Genomic DNA, 12,400 nt, shown 5'->3' with positions numbered 1-12,400 from the left:
GACATCAGAGTTCCAATGATCATGACAAATCTCATTGTGGTGACCCCTGTATCACTGAAATTTATGTTATTTAAAAATAATTCCACGCAAATATCGTTAGGTGATAAAATTCACAGTCGGCGCTCGGTCGGCGTGCGCAAGAGAATGATTCAATTTTAAATAATCGCCGCGCTTATGCGGCGGCCATTTTGTTTTCGCCTATCCTTTCGCGTTTCGTGTTCCATGGCCGTAGGCTGTAGCAGAATAACATCGTCGGCCATTATTGTGAATCGTAAATTGAGACGGGTCTTACAAGAATCTTCAGAGTTACAGTAGCAGTTCGTGTTTATCGAGCTTTTAATATAAGACGAAATATGCACACGATTACGGAGCTTGGTGCCAGCGTGCCAGCGTTCCTAGGCAAGTTGTGGAAACTTGTCGAGGATCCAGAAACCGACGACCTTATTTGCTGGGCACCCGTAAGTTTTTCACATTCGTAATTTTCCATTCAGGTATAGAATTATCGGCAAGTGTAATCACACACTCCGAATCATCAGTCATGTTTTACATCAAGTGTTATAAAATATAATTGCAAATAGCATGATCTTCATTTCTGCCTATAATTTGGCGGCATTTGACGTTTCCGAATGTACGGTCTCCCATCAATGATACGAACGATCTTACCGTGCGACGTACGTACACACGCGCAAAAAACACACACACACACACACACACCAACAAGTTGGTACAGAATTTGATTATGGAAATTTTTGAATGATCCGCCTCATTGACCATATAAGAGTCTATAATCGTGTTTAGACAAAATGATGTAACCTTTTTAATTTCCACCTATTGACAAACATTCTTGCATTTTGCACAGAATGAAAGTACGCAATTTTTTCTATACTCCCAAGCCCTTTAATAGGAACTTCTTCTTAAATTGGACCACATTTTTAGCATGTAGATTTCACTGAGAAAAAAGAAGTATGAAATTAAAAAAGTGAAATCAAAACTTTAGTATATTGCCCAATTTCAAACCTGTTGTCATTCACCTACGATGGTTGGAATAGATACGTCGATATTTGTTCTTCCATGGTGACAAGTTTTATTTTTCGACAAAATCAAAGCACACAAAATTACAGCATCTTTGTGACGGCTATAATTTTTTTTTGCTTCATTTAATTTTAACTTCAACTTTGAATCCCGTCTTGCATTTTGGAATCTGGCGTGTAAATACGAAGCTCGAATCGAAACTACTCGAAGAAATTTCTTACCTGATATTACCGATTATATAAATTTGTTTGATGATTATTTTTTGAAATCTGTTCATTATCGCACAGGCTGACACACATACAGGCCCAAAACAATTTTTTTACCACTAATATTTTGCAAGTCTTTCTTTCCATAATCATTCGTCGGGTAATTTTTGCGAAAAATATATGTCATGTGATAATTGCACTAGTAGAGCCGTTTATAAAGAATACAAGAAAAAATAAGTGGCTTATGTAACTTCTACATAAGCCATATAATCAATACATTTCATTGTCTTTCAAATTACACATATATCAGTTTGATCAATAGGACAAGTTTGTGGACATACCTTTTTATACCGATGAATCATATCGTATAATCGAGCTCATGAAAATATATTTCATTACAAGTAAATTACGATCCTGTTATGAGTGTTTGTAAGGAAAGTTACTCACAAAGTTGCTACAGTAAAAAGCACTTGTACATCAGATCAAAGGCTTCCGACTCTGCATTGCTTATGTAAAATTTTTTCTCATGGTCAGGACTGGTGAAAGTGAATTATGTTAGTGTAAATTACTTTTTCCATGAAATAGTAATTCTAGTCAAATTTTGATTTATTTGAAGAGACAAAGAAAAATTTCTCATTTTTTCCGAATTGTACACACAGTACGTTTCACATTTTAGACTCTTATTGATATTGATGAGACTATCTTGCTCATCCCAAAGGTTGCATGCCATTTTATTACAAACAAGCTTTGAAATTTGTAATACCATAAGTCCTGCGTAAGGTTGCTCCAGTTCGACACCGAACTTCAGCAACATGAAAGTGACAAATAACTTATTCTCTTTTGGCGTGATTACAGAGTGGAACAAGTTTTTTTATCCGAAACCAGGCACAGTTTGCTCGAGAGTTACTGCCTCACTATTACAAACACAACAACATGGCAAGTTTTGTCCGGCAGCTTAACATGTGTACGTATTTATTATTAGTGAATAAACGTTTCAAGTAGAATTTCAATTTCTCTTAAGTCACAATTTGTCTAAAGAAAAAAAAAAGATTGGGCGATGTAAAAATTCTTAAATTCAACCCTTTGTTGCTTGCGCACTTTTACAGATGGATTTCACAAGAAAGTATCCGTCGAACTAGGAGGCTTGAAGTGTGACAAGGATGAAATGGAATTTGCACATCAGTATTTCTGTAAAGGACATCCTTGCCTCTTGGAGCATATCAAACGAAAAGTAATACTTTTGTTTCTTTTCATATTCATTTGTCAAAAGTTGTCGTTGTTGGACTTCATTTTCAATTCTTGTGTGATATCTTGAGAAATCTATTAGAAACAAATTCTATTGAAAATATCAAACCCTTAACACCACAAACTAGCCGCTAAGTAATTGCAAATTCTGGAAACTGGTAATTGCAGATAGCGTCCAGCAAAAGTCAAGATACGGCGCAACCTATAATAAAACCGGAACTTATGAACAAAATGTTGACGGAAGTAAGGAGCATGCGCGGTCGTCAGGAGCACCTCGACTCTAGGCTGGGCACGATGAAACGAGAAAATGAAGCTCTGTGGCGAGAGCTGGCAATGCTCAGGCAGAAGCATATCAAGCAGCAACAGATTGTCAACAAACTGATCCACTTTTTGGTCACACTTGTTCAACCATCCAGGAATGGAGGTGCAGGAGGTCTTTCCGTCAAAAGGCGATATCCTCTGATGATCGATGATCCCAACCGTCAGAGAGCCAAACAAAGCAAAATGTCAAATGTTAAGGTAGGATGATTTGATCGAAGATTTGAATCTATGATTTCAGATACTTATCTTGACACCTGGGACAAGTAGTGCCTTGGAAAAACTAGATATAAATTTTCTAACTGACTTCTGAAACATGTTCGTCAAGTGATATTTTCTCTTCTAGGTCAACACGTCACCTACGGGTCCAGTCATACACGAACTCGATCCAACCGAACACGAGTTGGAACCAGAATACATTGTTGCAGAGTATGTTGCCGTTTCAAAGTGGTTGTGATGTTTCTGCAAACGATATTATTTTTTCATTACTATTGCTTGTTTAATTACAGAATTTTAGAGCATGGAGCCAGCCCTTCAGTCCATAGCCCCGACCCCCGTGGTACATCTCCAAATGATGACAATATACAGTTCATCACATCCCCAAGTCCCATCCATAGAACAGAAGATGTGCATTTGAGCAACCATCAGCAAGAGGTCGATTGCAAAAAGAATCGCGGTAGTAAAGGGAAGAAGCCGTAAGTGTGACATTATTTTTTTTTTAAACACGTTTCAATATCATTCATCTATGCATTAATTTAATTTTCATTGGGCATGAGGGTTTCATTCAACAATATTGCAATACTTTTTTCTTTTGGAGACTGTTAGAGAAAGTAACGTGTCAAATGGTATTCATGAGATTCTGATTCGAATGTGATGATTGTTGATTGAATTATTGTTCTGTGAAATACTAATGCATTAATAAATCTATTACCATTCCTTGCATAAGTCTAATCAATTTTTGGCAAGGAACTTGTTCTTTTTATTTAATCAACTGAAGGTATACATCGTAAATTGCATTTCGTGATTTGTGGATATTATTATGTATAAGAAATGACTGCGTTTTGAACGCTGCCAGGAGGAAAAACAAGGTGCCCGTCAAAATTCTAATTCCGCCGCTGGAACAGGGCGAAAATACCAGGTTATTCATATTTCTCCTGTGATTGAGTTTGGTGTTGGTGTCCGAGATTTGTCATGCTTGCAAATATCGTTCTGTCTTTCTGTTCCTGTTTCTTGTTTCTTTTTGTTACGCAAAGAACTGAACATTCAATTAGATATCTTCAATCTGGAATTTTCGACAAGGCTTCTCTTCGATTTTTATATAGATACACTGGAAAAGATATAAACTTCATCTTATTTTGCATGAAATTTTTCCGAGACAACATTTTTCTTTTTTTTCATCCAAATACCTAGAAATCTCAAGTTATGCTCTACTATTCACTTTCAAAACAGACCAGATCTATGGTTACTTAACACGCCAGACTGGTAGTGTGCTGGATATTATTGTAAACAGGTAAATGCTGGTGGATTTGCAGAACAGAAATGGAATGCATGGCAGACTTGTAAAAATCGTTTCCCAGATTGAGCTTAGGAAATTTTAATGCGTTTCGCAATTCGTGTTTGATTTTTATAAGAAAACAATCGGAAGAAAAACATCGAATTTTCGACATCGAATTTCTGAGCGAGTTAGAGAATTTGAACAATATTTTTCATAATCAATCTCTTCGTGCATCGCATTATGACACAATTGTGATGTTGATGCACGATTAGGATGATTGTGAAAAGTTTTATCCAAATTCTGTGAATTTTCCAGAAGTTCGAGGTCGAAAATCCGAAACTTTTGATTTTGATCTAACAATGCTTGAAACATCGAAAGAAATTAATCTAACTAATAATTTTGTAACTTCGGAAAACTCTTGATCATTTGTTATCAACGAAACTAGAGCGGAAGGCCTGATATTATATTTTTACAAGTCTTAACGTAAACAATACAAACTATTTATTACTTTCTTAGTTGCTATGCATTCCAAATCAAAGCATTACTAATGAGTATTACATTTGTAACTATTTCTACTGCTTAAAGCAGATTGCTCAAGCCTTGTAGTTGTGCAAATTGAACTTTCAAAAGCGCAAATTTATGTCTTCAAAATATATGTAATCCAGCATGCTAAATCTGGTGTACCGATGGCGCAAATGTAGACAATTTGTATGAATGAAAACTGTTTTTATGATGAAGTCACAGTTCGTCAACTTAACGTAACGATGCATTACTGGAAAAAAACGTTATTTCATAACTTGAGGATTGAATAAATTTTAGTAAAGATTGATGAAGCAAAACATACTTAATTCAGTCTGAAGTTGCGAGATAGTATTTTTTTTCCCAGTCTTAAATTACGTTGATGTTACTAACTTTAATCTCGTTCCTTATTCATTCTTTCTTTCCTTAGGCACTGCTACATACGAACGATATATTAATTATTCCATCCATGGTTCCATGATTCCATGATTCATTATTGACATAGTTACTATTTCTGCACATTCCTGTTTTCGACAGTCTTAATATTCGTATTTGTAGTCGTGCCTAAGGCAGAGCTGAAGCTACAGTTAGCAGCTAAATATGCTGAACTTGTTTCAAACAAGGTAATACAGTTTGGTTTCATGCCCATAATTTGGTAACCGTATTAGGGCTTCAAACCTTTTGACGAAATATTTATTGTTCTATTACATAATTTTATTTTCACGTCTATTTTTATATTATCATTTTTGGCTGTTATCTCCGGCTGCCAGCATAAAATTTGCATGTCTGAGAATATGGATAGAGAAAAAAAGGAAAAGAGAGAGACAGAGAGAGAAAGAGTGCGAGAGAGAGTATTAAGCTAAGTAAATCGAGATCAATATAAAAATCAAGACTAGCTATCAAGCGGGGCTGTCTCGGTTTTTTAGGGAAGAAACGCTGTTTCTTGAAGTGCCTGCAACAACTTCCAGTAGTCCTCCGCCTGATAAAACTTCACCCATCGAATGTAAGGGGAAAATGAAACCTGTTCCATTGGCTGTAGTTCGGAGTTCGAAACTAGCTGCAATGGCTGCAAACATGAAGTCATCAAACGATTTTGATCTTGACCTGGATATCGACAGCGCTGGAAGCGCAGAAGAGGATCGAAGTGTGGATAATGTATCACCTATAGAAAAATTACAGAAACTCGACGAGATACTGCTGATTCCTGATGCCATTGAAAACGATAACGACAATGTCAATGATAATGATGTTTATGAAGATTCACTGATGGAGGAAAGATCATCTGGTAACGAAGTTGACAACGCGATCAAGAATCGAGAAGTCATCACAAATAACAACGGAGAAGGAAGTAGCGCAGCGTCTAGCGATTTATCATTGAGTTGTTTAAATGATCCAATTAGGTTAGGACCTACGTAAGTTCAAATCAGCCCCAAGGTGTTCAACCAACGTTATAGGGATTATAATTTTGATCCCAATTCCTGAGTGTGGGTTGTTTACAATGAATTGATATCTCGTTACATCTTCTCTTTTCTAAATTCTTCAAATATTACCGTAATACTCATTTCAATTTGCAATTTTCACATATCATTAGCTTATTCCAGACAAGTCAATTGATTAAGCAAACCATAAATATTATTCATATTTATATGTATTACAGATTTAAAAAGATTTAGTCATAGTAACAATATTCTTATTATTAATATTTTTTTTCAGAATACGTTTGTATATTTCATTTATATTTTTTAAGTACTGAGTCGATTTTTAAGCAATGTGTATATTTGGTTTTTTGTTTTTCACAATAAAAAATTGTCTTCAGGGAGGAAGTGGACAACCACGTGGAAACTGTGCAGTCCGAGTTGGATAACTTGAGAGAATTGCTGCGAGGCGAGGGTTACAGCATTGACGCCAATGCTCTATTGGGAGTATGTATAAGAAATTGATTGTATTTGATCTATCGATTCTTGAGTCATTTATTAAATGACAATCCTTCATGTGCTACTTAATCATCTGCATTCAACTCTGTCTCATTATCAATTATTTATTTGTTTTTTTTTTTCTAATGTTTTTCAGTTATTTGGTGCCGAAGATCCAATGTCGTTTGGGATACCAATGAATCCAGAACTTGACCCACATTCGCAGATGCAGAGAGAAAGAGAAGGAGATGATATGGGTACGCTGAAAGCTCCAAAGAGTTATACTAAAATTTTTATTCTGATCTAAAAATAATGTACTCTTTATCATTGGTTACCTGGTTGGTATTGACAAATTTGTGCTAATTAATATTTCAGAGCTTAACGGGGGTGGAGAACTCATGGCATACAATCCTCCTCAAAATTTCCTCGATTTTGATAATGATATATTTTTGGGAGCAACCTCTTCGCTATCATCCCCATTGAATAATTCGACAAACAATTATCAAGATACTTACGACCTGGAAGACAGTAAGGCATCGCTTTTAGAGTCGTTGAAAGCTGTTAACGACAACCTAGAATCCTCTTAAGTCTTCTTATGCGGTGAGCACATATATTTACAGTCAAGTTCTTTAATAAACGCTCGACATTATCAGAATGATGTGCGATTGAACAAATAATTGACAAGTTGAAATTGTTTTATTTATGTATCTATATACATGTATATGTATATGTATGTTATTATATTCAAGTTTTTAGAATGCAATGAATTTCTATCGCAGCTGTCAAATTTCTTGACAATTTGTAATAGATTGCAAAACCTTTTAATAGATCAGGTTTGAGTTTCAGAATGTAGCCTCACTCTTCTTGGTATTATGTAATCTCTCTATACTATAATATTGACTATAAAAGAAGCACAGTAAATTCAGAAACACCTGGCGAATAGGTTGTAAACTTACAGTGCATGTAGAGTTACATTGATCATTTCATCAATTTCGAAATATGGAAATAGAGTTGTCTAACAACATTCATCAGTTTCATTGAATGCTTATTTTCTTGCACAATGATAGTTTTTATTTGTGTTTTTTTTTTTGCCACAACTGCAGGTACTGTTCAGTCGCAATATATTCAGAAACTGAAAAGAACGCAAAGATTGTCTTTATTAAACAATAACAGTGATTAGTCAAGTCTCTTGATTGAATGTGGAATTTGAGAAAGGTATTTTCTGTAAATATTCCCTAAACTACCTGTATAATCAGAGGTTAATGAAGCAAAACATTTATAGTGATAATTTTATGTACTAAAAGCAAAAAAGCGAACAAAAAAAACAGCAAAAATATCATTGCATTTGGTCCAAACTGTTACTTACAGTAATAACTGACTTTAGATTTTATAGACGACTATTATATGTTTTACCATATAATATATTGATATATATATATAAATATATATATTTCTTAATAATCTCATAGTTGCCAATAGAATTCATTCAAACAATGCAAGCTTGGATAAGACTATAAAAAATTGCTGTATGAACGTGTGAAGCGATTGATTGTCTGAAAAAACTGACAATCAGTTGATGAAAAAATGACATACCACCGATAGATTAATAAGTTCCATCTGTTCTTTAATATTTCTGATAATCGATAAGTTGGCTCAATTTGTATCAGTTTCTTAAATTTAACTTTGATACTAAAACACTGGAAGAATACCTGCACAGTATTCTTATAAGTTTTCAATGCAGAAATCACGTATTAATTTAATTCAAACTGTTACAAAAGATTAAGAGTTCAACTTTGATGGGTAAATTTAAGTTCACCATTACTTGAACATTTTGATTGAAAATGTCCGGCTACAAGGCTCAGATTTTTGGTATGAAATAATTATCGGCACAAAGTAACGGTCGTTAACTGTTAGATTAAGAGAGCCGGTAATTTTGTTTTGCAAATTGCAAAATTTTTCCGACACAATGTGAACTATGTACTCGAAATTTTTGCGAATTTTGTCAGATTGTTGTATATTGTACCTCTCCTAAATATGGTTGTTAGAAATGTTTAGTTGAAGCCTTTTTCTTGAACATATTGAACAATCTTATAAAACCGTGGTCTTATTTTTGAAGATAGTAATTTGTCGGTTTAAAAATCTTCATTGATGATCAATATTTTAATATATTCAGACTGAGCTTCTAAAAAAAAATGATATAGAATCTGGAACAGATTGATTATTTATTTACTTTAATAAATTTTGAAAGTGCTTTGCAACTACTTCCGAACAAAAATCTCTGGAAGTTCATTTTGGTTTTCTTTTTTTTTTAACAACTTGTGGATCAAGTCAAACTTTAAATTCGATTATTGACAATGGGAAAGAGTGGATTGGGAAGTATCCGCAGATTTTTGTTTTTCTTCATGTACGGTTGAAGCACTTTTGACTTTAGTCTTCAAAGTCCAATTTGAATGAATATTGTATAGAAGGATAATTTCGAATGAATGAAAAATTGATTTTCGAATTATAATTTTTATGAATGTTTTCAACGGTTTACAGCAAGTACGTCTTTTAGACTTTTGCTTTTATTTAAAACCGTAGCACCTCTCGCACTATAGATATAAACTGTCCAGTGAATTATTCAAAGGTCATATGGTCTGAAGCTATCGAAATTAGCGGATCAAATTACGATTAAAATTGTTCGTTTGATAACGAAGCTTTTATGTATATTGTAAAGTGAATGGTGCGAAATAAAATAAAAGACTGAAATCTTCCGAGTAAAGTAGAATTTAGGTGTATCTTTTTGTTTTGTTTCTTGTTTTTTATATTATTGTATACTGTTACCATATGGCGGGTACTTTGTACGGTATGCATCGCTAGAAGACGCCTTTCACAGGTCATGGTAAATGTGCCGTTTTGTCGCTGCCCCATCAGAAAATTCGGACCAGATTGAATGTTGACAATTCGGAATTTCTTTTACATCCATGAGCTTGCAGATCGAATGTTTTCATGGTCTAGTAATAGCAGAGATCAGTGAATCGAGACATTTTTTTTTAGTTTAACGTAGTCTATATGCTATACACTTTATTCTTAAGTCGATGAAAACTATAATTTCTTCTCTTTCTATTTTAGAATTGGAGGAAAGACTAAGGGTATCGTAATTGGGTAATTAATTAAATTACCAATTGATTTTGTTATTAAAATATAATAATAATAATAATAATAATAATAATAATAATAATAATAATAATAATGCAAAACTTATTCTCTATCAATTAATTGATAACTTAAGCATGTTTATTAATCAAAAGGAGGTGAAAATAGCGAAGTATTGAAGGTCAATTTGTATGTAGTATATATGCTTACGATTAGAAGCACAGGGTTGAAGATGTGAGACATCCGGCCAGAGTTCAAACGTTTATATACATGACTACAAAAAACATTTCTGCACTCGCATTACTGACATCTGGCTAGTATGTATATTCCTTTGTTAAACCAAATTACTTGAAAATCATTTACTTTTACGAACAACACAAAATTTACGTATCTCCTTAATCAATGTGTTGATCACTAAATTTTCAACAATAATTTGACTATGTTTCTTCAGACAACAGATAGGAATACCTTTCCTCCCCTTTATTTCTAATTAATTAATCGGTTTCTGTAAAAAAAAAAAGTTATATATTTGGTCTGGGAAATCGACAAATAGGATATTGGATGTTAGTTTTTAAGTTGGATTATATTTTACTAATTTCAGTTGTAACAATTAATCACGTATTCTTTAATCACTATGAGCACAGGCTGGTTGTGTTTTCATCGGTTTTACATAATTGACTAACAACAAAAGGAAATAACGCTGTTAAAATAAATTGGAAACAGGTTGAATAATGTTCCAAATCTCAGCTTCAATAATATACCATAAGCAGGATGTTCCATTCTTTCTGTGTGATGTACGTATAAATAATTACGTACTGTGTAATTAAGATTTCTTGTTAATTCATTTAGACTTCCGAGACTTTCTTGTGTTCTGCTAAAATACAGTAAGTTGATAAAATAGTTTATATCAATCTTTGCTTTGCACTGACTCATACCTCACAAGCAATAAGATTATTAGGTGATGCGAGGTTTGCATTCACTGAAATCCATATTAGATATACAATTAAGTATTGTACAATCTAGCATTATTTTTCTAACTAGACAGTAATGGTTACAAATAATTCCATACTTAAGTACACTTTGAGTTAAAATGTTTTGGTTTACGCATACACACACACATGCAGACATTGTAGGACATGCTTCTTTGTTGGAAATGTGAAAGAATTTCATATTTACTTGTCTAAAATATTTACACAAAAAAAAAATCATTCTCGTTATTGTATCCAATTGGAAAAAGAAATCATTTTTAACACGGAAATTGAAACTTTGCCGATCGCGCAAACTCGGATATTCATTTTTATTGTACAATTTAACAAGCTTAAGTTGTTTACGTCTAAAGAGAAAATCAATAGTACCAAATGAAGAAACAAAAAAAATTTCCCAACCAAATCTTGTTGGTACTTGAGAATGACAATTGGCGTTCATTCTTCTTTAATAAAAACATTTAAATGAGTTTGGTTTACGAGCGTCTAACCGCAGGTGTAAATATTTATAAATGTTGTTACTTGTTGAAATGTTATTCAAATGCAAAAAAGGAGATGTCTTTGTGGCTATAGTTATTGTAATTTTGTACATATTTTGTAGTTTCGCAATCATATTATAACACGGTTGTAACGTTTTCAAATTTCGAACTGGAAATATGAAAATAAAATTGCTTAAACATTGGCTGATTTTCTAGGAAAGATTATTTGATGTAAAGTAGAGTCTTATGATCTTGCGAAAGTCGTTTTCGCATCGTCACGTGCGGTTGAATCTTCGAGATGAGAGCCATTTACTATTTTACAAGGGATTCCCAGGTATATTTTAATATGTCTGTAATATATCGTTTCCTATAATGTTAAAGATTTTAGCAATATCTACTGTTTTGGGTGAAACTTAAATAACGAAATAGAAACAGAAATTCAGATGTTTGTATTTTATTCTCAATTATTTTAACTATTATGTTACAATATTTTCATATTTATATAAAACGCAGTTCAAAGTAAAAATTGGGTATGTAAATATCCACGAAAATTTGTATTCTTCGTTAATCTACAGTAAAAATAAACTCATACTATTTGAACTGCATATGGCGTTGAAGCTTTGAGACTGAAGAATATCTTGGATGACGTTAGTACCGTTATTCACCACAAAACCTATCCTACCTGTATTTTGAAAACCAGTAAAACCGTTTGGCCAATAAGTTTTTGTCATCAGTAGTGTGTATAGACTTCAAACCATTTGTGTCTTGATGTAACAGCGAAATTATGGTACCGAAATATGATATCCTCATATAAATAAACAAAAATAAAATTTCGCTTCATTATAAATCTGATGCATACATATTAGATGCTGTAGTTACTAAGGAATTTACATTTCGCAAACTTCAAAATACGTTAGTAACACTCGAAGGTATAAAACTGCTGTAACTACTTTTTGCAATGCGTATTATAAAATTTTTTTACCATGTACAATAATAGCTAACTAAAATTTAATTAATAAATAATACTCATTACTATTTTAATTCGAACAGATGTACAAGAAGATAGAGGGAAATT

At 33.2% G+C, this 12,400-nt stretch overlaps 1 protein-coding gene across 5 annotated transcripts; it reads left to right on the top strand.

Annotated features, from left to right (window-relative positions):
• The first annotated feature begins 204 nt into the window (after nucleotides 1-204).
• Nucleotides 205-10,548, top strand: LOC124415960 (heat shock factor protein). 5 transcript variants are annotated; one of them, XM_046896722.1, is made up of 12 exons: nucleotides 205-458; nucleotides 2,094-2,202; nucleotides 2,345-2,469; nucleotides 2,652-3,002; nucleotides 3,148-3,230; nucleotides 3,311-3,496; nucleotides 3,850-3,939; nucleotides 5,742-6,227; nucleotides 6,632-6,737; nucleotides 6,886-6,985; nucleotides 7,104-7,328; nucleotides 9,840-10,548. In XM_046896722.1, the coding sequence occupies exons 1-11, from the start codon at nucleotides 354-356 to the stop codon at nucleotides 7,313-7,315; spliced, it is 1,953 nt and encodes a 650-aa protein (XP_046752678.1). In that variant the 5' UTR covers nucleotides 205-353; the 3' UTR covers nucleotides 7,316-7,328; nucleotides 9,840-10,548. The 5 variants fall into 5 exon arrangements, with proteins under 5 accessions (XP_046752678.1, XP_046752680.1, XP_046752679.1 ...); XM_046896724.1 differs by lacking the exon at nucleotides 9,840-10,548 and having other exon boundaries at nucleotides 3,877-3,939; nucleotides 7,104-9,495; XM_046896723.1 differs by lacking the exon at nucleotides 9,840-10,548 and having other exon boundaries at nucleotides 5,742-6,215; nucleotides 7,104-9,495.
• The last annotated feature ends 1,852 nt before the right edge of the window (nucleotides 10,549-12,400 follow it).

This window comes from Diprion similis, chromosome 2, assembly GCF_021155765.1.
Source record: "Diprion similis isolate iyDipSimi1 chromosome 2, iyDipSimi1.1, whole genome shotgun sequence".
Classification (NCBI taxonomy): domain Eukaryota; kingdom Metazoa; phylum Arthropoda; class Insecta; order Hymenoptera; family Diprionidae; genus Diprion; species Diprion similis.
This window is presented reverse-complemented; position numbering and strand designations above follow the sequence as displayed.